Source organism: Charadrius vociferus, unplaced genomic scaffold (assembly GCF_000708025.1).
Source record: "Charadrius vociferus isolate BGI_N301 unplaced genomic scaffold, ASM70802v2 scaffold43, whole genome shotgun sequence".
Lineage (NCBI taxonomy): Eukaryota > Metazoa > Chordata > Aves > Charadriiformes > Charadriidae > Charadrius > Charadrius vociferus.
This window is the reverse complement of record NW_009648043.1, coordinates 7786401-7795299: the sequence shown is the minus strand read 5'-3', so window position 1 is coordinate 7795299 and position 8899 is coordinate 7786401. Positions and strand designations below refer to the sequence as shown.

General features: G+C 39.9%; 1 protein-coding gene across 1 annotated transcript in view; it reads left to right on the top strand.

Moving 5' to 3' along the window:
- Positions 1–129: 129 nt before the first annotated feature.
- The window catches only part of CFTR (cystic fibrosis transmembrane conductance regulator (ATP-binding cassette sub-family C, member 7)), a 90757-nt gene continuing 81987 nt past the window's right edge, over positions 130–8899 (top strand). Inside the window, exon 1 of the mRNA XM_009883680.1 lies at positions 130–182. Within this exon, the coding sequence (XP_009881982.1) occupies positions 130–182 (53 nt within the window). The remainder of the gene's footprint in view (positions 183–8899) is intronic.

Sequence of the window (8899 nt, the reverse complement as noted above, 5' to 3'; positions counted from 1 at the left end):
CCTTCCCCTGCGCCAAACGCGCTTCCGCCCCCGGCGCCGCCATCGCCGCTCCCAACCGAGCGCCGCTCCGCACCGCACCGCACCGCACCGCACCGCACCGCAGCTCCGGGCACCGCAGCTCCGGGCACCATGCAGAGGTCCCCCCTGGAGAAGGCGAACATCTTCTCCAAACTTTTCTTCAGGTGGGAGAGCCCCGGCGCGGCGCAGCGGGGGAGGGCAGCGGCGGTGCGAGGGGTCTCGGTGGGGGTTCAGCGGGGGCTCCTCTCCCCCCCTTACCCAGCGGAGAAAGGGGCCGAGCGCTGGGCACCAGTTAGGTCTGCAAAGGTCTGTGGGGAGGGCGGTGGGAGCCCCGCTTGCTGCCGGATGATGGGGTGTCTTTTTTTGTTGTTGTTGTTGCTGGGGTTTGAGCACCAGGAATGGGCTTCCTCTGTCAGGTGTCATAAACCCTCGCTGGACCCGGACAGATGAATTTATGACATAATTTGAGCAACCTTTGGTAAATTGCTCAACTAGTTAATCTGTTATTTCACTGTAAACTGTGTGAACGCGGCGGGGTGGGGTGGGGGGAGCAGAGGGGAAACGGTGTCAGAGCAAGGATTCCTTCTGTTTGGCTTTTTGGGTGTTCAGCGTTTGCTCAATGTGTGAGTGTAATGTAAGATCCTACTGGAACCAGTTTCTTGTAAACCTTGAAAGTGTTCTCTTACAAGCAAAGTCCCTTGTGCCTTTTCTTTCTCACAAAATAAAAGGAGAAGAAGGAGCCAATACCAACACCTGGGCACAACGTACTTTATAAGACAATATAGAAGCCTGAACATGTTTTATGTGACATTGCTAGAAATGACATTGCCAACTGGAAAGAGCAAATAATCTTTCTGGCTTTGGCCCACACACCACCGGTTTCACCAGGGTGCTGGTTCCCCCCTTTTATTACTTGAGGGTCTTTCACACAGCAGAGAGGGAGGAAATCTTGTGTAAGATGCGAACATGGTGACTGAAATGGAAACACGTGATGTAAAACCATAACATTGGCAGGAGGTCTCTGCCTGAGCAACTGAGGGCGTTTAACTCACTTTTGACTCCTTTTGGGGTAGCTTTCCTTTTTAGCAGGTTGGCCTGGACCTTTTTTTAGAGCTTCTTAAGGGAAATGGGTCTGTACGAATCACTTTGTTGGAACCACTCTGTTTGCCTGCCCCTCCGCCTTGGCTCATTTTAGCCAGGTGTGATAGCAGGAAAGGATCCCAAACAGAACCAGTTCCTAAAGTTTTACAAATATCCAGGTAAAGGTGAGGATCCTAGAGGTGTCCTCCAGTGGTTCTGCAGCAGGAAAGAAGCCATACCTGCTCTCAAATGCTGTTAGAGCCAGGGAGTGTGGATGATGGGAGTGTAAGCCTTTACAAATTCTCCAAGAAGCTTCAGTCAGTGCTCCTGTCAAGTATAAGCTACAAATCTGTAGGAAATAATGCTGCATATTAACGTCATTGCCCAAAGAGCCACTTGTCCTATTTCATTGTATTGATTTGTAAATCATCTATCAGAGTACTGCTCTCCTAGGACCTGTGATGCTGAAGGTGTCAAGAAAAAACCCCAATAAGATAAAGCAAATATACTTCTGATTCCTACCTTAGCTAAAGTTCCTGTGGCTGAAACCAGATGCAGTTCATGCTCATTAAGTGCATAATTAACTGTCCTTGGGTCTGACCTGGTCTTTTAAGATCAAAGTCTTTAAGTCAATTAAATGATGTTTGAATCATGCTTATCATGCACGATATATTATATTGTACCAGCTATCTGACTGTAACTGAAGAGGTAATAATTCAGTATATAAAGTTAAAGAGATGTTTATGATGAATACTGACTAAAGCAGAGAAATTGCCTTACAAAACTTTATAGTAACATTGTTTCATGGAAAAATGAGGCTTTTCGTGTAAATGTTCAGTTCACTGGGTAAGAACAGCCAAAATTGTATATGTACATCTATGAAGTGTCTAATATGGTTCTAATACCTTAGGAATGATGTTTCTGTGAATGGCAAAGTCTCTGCTTAGCTGCGTTTTACCACACACACTGCAAATGTTTTAGTTTCTTCACAAATGTTGTTTGAAATAATTGAGAAGGTCACAAAAGTGAAAGCCGCAAGGTGCGAAAATGCATTACATCCAAATTGTCAGCCAGGATGTCTTTCTCTTAAAAAATAAAATAAAATAAGGATTTTAAAAACATTCATTATATGTAGTGATGAAACGTGTTAGCTTGTTTTAAAATGCGTCCCTTAAGTCTTCAAGGACTTCATCGGTTTCTGTGTCATCAAAAGTAGATTGGAATCAATGCTAAAGATTATTAAAAGGTAAGTTATCACAGAGGAAAGATTCATCAAGGTATACAAATTTCACAATACTTTGAGGCATGATATTTGTGACGAGCTTTACAAAGTCAGCAGCATTTGCTACATACCAGCAACAAGAGACCTGTCCACTCAACTGGAAACGTCCACAACGTAGTGATTAATGAGTGAGATTGGAACAAGATTTTCTAAGATGTCAGACTATTCTGTTAGTGTTTTAACTGAATCTAAACACATCATTGATTTCTGATACTGATCCTATTTAGTAAAGCACTCCAGGACATGCCTACATTTTTAGTACGTTTTACTTCCATGAAAACATGTGAGAAGGAACTCAAGGGCATTATATCTGAAATCAGTCATCAATTCTTTCTTTTTTTAAAAAAATATAAACCAAAAAGGTGTGTATGGAAAAATATTGCCTTTTCCAGTGATGATGAAATAGTTGCTTTCAAGTTCAACATTGCAGAATGCTTCAGTGAAGTAACTTGTACAGGAGGCTTCTATGCAATTATGTGTGAAGTACTAATCTGAATATAATGCAATAAGTTGAAGGTCCCGTTAGCAGAAGTGATGCTAAAGTATTAGTTGTTATTATTCAGGAAATCTTGCTGATAAGTGTAAAATTATTATTTAATATTGTACAAACTGTTATTAGTGTCTTGATACCAATGTCTGTAAACGTATCGGCAAGGTTTTATTGCTTCGTAATGTGTCCTGTTTGGGCTGGAGGGATAGGTTTAAATGTGTTAAAGTCAGAATGGAGCTCCTCACTCATAAGTGAATAGTTTAGACATGTTTCAGTATTGTTTGTACATTTTTTTCTTAATTCTCTATGCCAAAAAGTGAGAAGCTGTCATGTGTATACAAGTAGTATCTTAGGGAAAATGTTACCTTTTTGTTGGATTTTCAAGATTAGCAACACTGATGGGGAAAAAAAAAAAAAAGAGAATTGCTTGGGGTGGTCATGACAGAAAGTATTTAGACACTAGAAATCAACTTTCATCCTAAAATTTGAACAATTTTTGTTTAGAAACTGAGTTTTGGTGGTTAAGAAATAAGGTGTGGACAAGTGGTTTGAGATCTTCCATTAGGATGACACTTGTAAAACACTAGATACTAAATGTTTGGGGTTTCAGGTTTTCTTTTGTGTTTTCTTTTATTTTCCTTATTACATTTTCAGAGTTGATCCCTTTTGTTCCCAGCCACACGCAAGACATTTATCTGTGCACTGGCAACTTTTTATCTTGTTTAAAGAAAATAGAGTTTTATGCAGAAGCAGTCATACAGTTGTATGCTTACCTTCACACTCATTGTGAAGCTTCACTTTTGTCTTTATAACAGTTACTTATATTGGAGTTTTGCAGGGTTGAGGCCATACCTTTTGTAGCAAACAACATCAGAGTACTTTGCAATCACCTAGTTTTTATTGTAGATTAACTGAGATCAGGAAGTATTGTTATGGTTTTATTAAGGCAAGTTAATAAATTAATTAATTTGTATCTGGGTACCGGAACACAGAGTTACTGTTGGAGTTTCAGAAACAGCTGCAACTTCGGGACAATTCTGATATTATTTTTTTTTTACATGCAAATTTAGATATATAAATACAAGTTCACAAAAAGCAATCCTTGTGCCCCTGTCCAACACTCTAAGCATATACTTTTGCCTTGGTAAGTACCAAATGTGACAACTGTCTTGACCGGACCGAGTAGTTCAGTGCCTGATTCATTATTAAATCCAGACGAGAAATACAAACTAAGGCAGCTTTTGTGCTGTCCTCTAGTGGGCTCAGTCCATCAGACCTGTTCCAGTTGCTTCTTTCTTTCCAAACCAGAGAAAAAATAACCTGCCACCTTTTTATACAGCTGTCCAGAACAATTTAGCATGTAGGGCATAAATGTTGGATTCCTTCTTCTGCCATGTGTGTGCTGGGAGTGGTAGGAAAAGGAATTCAATTCTACACCTTTCCTCTTCTAGGAAGTAGGACCAGTGTGACCAGTGTATGGTAGTGAAGGTGTTTTAGCGTGTTTTACTTCTCTATCTCTGGCTCAGATAATCTTTTTAAAGCATAAGAGCAAGGGTGACTCTGTAGTTTACTGGGTAAGAAGCTTGTTTACAAGTCCTGATTTCTGTTCTGAGGGCACTTTTTATGAAGCTTTTAGCGTGTATAACAGAATCCAGGACTTAAGTTTTGGAAGTACCTAGCCCATAAGCTAGTCATGGTTATTCTTTCACTTGTTCTAGCTTAATTCAGTCTTACTTGCAAGTTTGAGAGTGCTTTTACCAAGATAGTTCTCAGTTTGAATAGGCATTCTCATGAGAATTAGTTTGAATCCCTTCAGAGAAAGGAACTAAAGCCAGACCTGCCCTAGGCAGTCCTTGCTCTATCCTTGAACTATGTATCTTAGGGTTTAATAGCAAGAGGGTACTTAAGATTTTGATTCCTGAATAGAGAAGTGTTTATGTGCCTATATTCCTGAGGAAGTTTGGGATTTAATGTGTACATTTGTCCTCAGGACTTCTCCTGAAGCTGTCTTGAGTTCCTAAAAATCCCAGGCATTGTATAGGAAGCTTAATGACCTAATTCACATCTATAAATTTCACTCTGGAGGGCGGGTATCTGGAAATTGTCATATCCAACGTATAGTTGGAGCATCCCCTATGAATATCTAGCCGTAGCATCTTGCTCATCTTTCCTCTCTGATTAGGGAGCCTCTGTGTATGTTGGCAGCTATGAGCAGGTGGGTTGAATTGCACAGTGTGATGGCTCAGTTGCTGGGACAGCTGCCTTAGACATACCAGGCAAATTTCTTATAGTGTATTCTTAAGGCGCTTTGTGGGTCTGGTCCTGAGGACCTGCCTTTCGCTGATCCCAGGTATCGTAAATCCTGGCTGTTAGTGATAAGCAGACACAGATGCAGCCACAGCACAGATTCTGGGCCGGTGAGGCTGCCTGGTCATTTATCTGTTGCCACAAGTGGTCCTTGACGAGCTGCTGGTCTACCAGCCCTTCAGACCTGTTTGAAACGGCAAACTTTTGGTACTTCTGAAAGTCAGCCCCCAGGTGGTTCAAAGATGTGCGTGCAAGTTTTGGACTACTTTTGAAAATTTGACTTGTACTAATATTTCCAAGGTAAAATATGACACTTGAAGTGTACTTGCAAAAGGATGCTCTGAAATAATTTCAGCTACAGGAATACCTACTCTAGTAAGAAGGCTAAATTGACCTCAGCCTTGGCTGTCCTTGGCTCAGCCTTATACTGTGTCTTTGGTCTAACAAGCAGAAGTGCAAAACCTGCGTAGCCCTTCTCTGGCTGCTTTATACCTCCAAAGCATGGTTGCCTGTATCAAGTTGTATCTGAGTTTCTGAAATGTATGTAAAGCTTCTTTTTCTCCTGCAGGAGGAAGACATACCATCTTGATATTAAAAATTAAATGATCAAGCTTTTGAAAGATTTGAGGACCCATCTGTACCTTTTTATTCTCCTCCATGCTTATTTGATTTTGGTGGGATAGAAAATAATCCATCCAAATCCTTGAATTCTTTTTTAATACTGTAGACAATTACATGGAAAGTAGTTTTATTATCTGTATTATAGAGGTTTCTAAATGCCCTAATAGAAATGTGAAGCCTACTGTATTAGGGACTGGTAAATATTTGATAAGGAAGTCTGTTTTGAAGATGTAAAGTCTAAGTAGATAACACGAAGGATGGGCTAAAAAGAAGTTTCTTTATTAGTTCTGTAGAGAAGAAAGTGGGGTGTACAAGGATTGTGATTTGTCCTGGGAGCACGTGGTGGAGTCAGTGCAGACTGCCTGAGATCTCCTGTCCAGGACTTTAACCACAGAAGGGAATTTCTGGTGTGACAAAGTTACTTCAGAATATTTCTACAGCGAATGATTGTCGCCTCTTTCATACAAAAGAGTCTCAGTCTCTGAATATCTAGGGTTTTTTGAGTATGCTAATTTTCAAACTGGTGAGAATAGCCTGACTTATTGTAGGAGAGTTCTACAGGTTGCCATTATCTTGTGGGTTTGTTTTTTTTTTTATTTATTTATTATTATTTCTTCAACCCCTCCTTTGCAGCACATGTATGTAGGTATAGCAGTTGTAGGAGCGGGATGGTGCCAACCTGACATCTGGGTAATAATGTGTTGCATTGTGTCCTCTAAAATATATAAATCAAAGGTCAAATTAAAGTGTAGCATATAAGAAGACTTTAGTGATACACATTGCAAAATTTTGCAACGTAAACTTGCATCTACATGCAATTCAACTGCCTTGAATAAGAGAGGGGCTATGCCCGAGTGAGACGAGCAAGAGCTCACAGGCTGTGTTTACGTATCACTCCCTCTCATATAAGCCAAAGGATCTGCATGAGCATTTTCAGTCAGCAAGTAGCTAAACCAAGGCCACATTGTCCTGAAGTTCCTAAAATTAGGAGAGAATAACTAGGCTTTTATGATGTATTTTGAAACGGCATTGTTTTTCCTTTGAATCCAGAACCCTCCTACCTGTCAGATATGGGTAAGCATCCTTCCTTCAAGAGAGGGTAGGTGGGAGAGGGGATTGATCCTGAAAGGCAGTGCTTGGGTTGGCCTCCTGCAGGACTAATGCCTGGACTCCATGGGCAAGGCATTGCCAATTTTCTCCTTAGGAGAAAATCCTAAATGACAGCTGGGAAAGGTACTTGGTTTCAGGTGTAATCCCATGCTTCAATATTGATATCTATCTTTTCATAAATTTTTTTCCCCAACTTTTTAAAATAAAGGATATGAACCTTTATTGTGTTGGAGTCAATCTGATATTTCACTTTAACTTGTTTCAACTTAACTCAGTTTAAGATTAATCTATAAAATCTGGGGTGCTTTTATTTCTCTGGAGGTAACAAATACAAAGAAAACAAAACAACAAAGAAAACAGTGTCGCTTTACTCAAAGCCCAAGATCAGTTTGGAAATAAGAAGATATGAGAATTCTTATTAACTTGCAAAGGACAGGCTAAGGAGAAGATGGCAAAGAGCAAGTGGTAAGAGAAGCAGCCCCTAATTCAGGGTTCATTCCATATTACTGTAGTGGCGATTTACATTTTGATATTTGTCATTTAAATTAAAAAAAAAAAAAGTCTTCCCACCCTCCCCTTCCCCTGTTTGAACTGCCGCAAATGTGTTTACCGGTTTGTGAAGGTTTTTATACCTGATGACACATCAGTCACTGGGGTTGGAACAAATTACAGATTTGGAAGGGGCCATTGCACCTGCTATGCAACTGTATGCCAGTTTGTTATGAAATGTATCTATAAACGCATCGCTAAGACAATGGAGTGCTAAATGGAGTGGAATTTGTTGCTTTCACATTAGTGACACATCTGGGAGATTTTAAAATTCAATTTAATCATGAATAGCACAGCTCTGCAAGTTTTGCTGATGCAAACTTTCTGCAACATTCCTTGGTCTTTCAAAGGACTAGGAGAAAGAAATCTCGTTCTCTTATTCTTGCTATGGGATATATAACCGAGAAAAAGAGTGAAGATGAAGAAATATCCTTTCCTAGCCAGTATCACTGTACATATATGCTGAAACAGCCTTGCAAACACTGTTCATAGCACATCATCACCACTATGTTATTTTGATAGCTTCGTTAAAGAAATATTTGAGGCATATATTACATGTGACTTTGGTATCTAAACAATTTACGGATTTTAATACATTGAATGTATTCTGTCCTTGCATCTCACACAACTTCAATATCTTTGTACCCCTAATATGCTTTGTTTTCTCTCAAAAATAGCTCTTGGTACTTCTACAAACCAAAATACTTTGACTACCTTACTAACTGTAAGGAAAAAAGTATTGAATTTCTGCTAAAAATCTGAATCCCAAAAAGCATTTAGAAAGTAGACAACAAACTGAATAAGTGTCACTTTGCAAAAACTGGGCATAAAAAGGCAAGTCTTCCCCAAGAATTGCTGTGGAATAATCCTAATTAAGATTCGCTATTGAAATCCTGTGGTTTCAGCAGAACATTGATTATTCTTAAAATGGTGCTGCTCACAGCTAGTGGCAGAGTCGATACTGCTAAATATTTTCCATGTCAAATAACACTTCACAGGGAAGAATTGTTTATTAGTGAAGAAATTTAAATCTTAATTTTTGTGATTTGGGGGAAAACAAAACAAAACAAAAAAGCAGAAATTAGTAGGGTCTGCATTTACCTTCCATTGTTGAAACCCTGCAATAATTATGTGTAAATATTAAGCTCAGTGTTGCATTTGCTTGTTTTTTAAAGGGGAAAAATGCTAAAGTTTTATGATAGTTTTTAGAATATATAATGTGCTATTTCAGCAGATTACCATATGAAACAAAATAACTGCAACCCCACTCTGTTGAGGGTAACCGCAGCGCTGGAATTAGGCTGTGGTGCCTGGCAGTTGCTCTCCGTGGCTGCGCTGACTTGTCCCATCTGTTAGCACGGATCCTGCGGAGCTGGGGTCACCCTTCAAGGCAGTGTTGCAGGATGCTCAGAGAAGAGGGCTTGCAGTGCAGACGCTCTTTC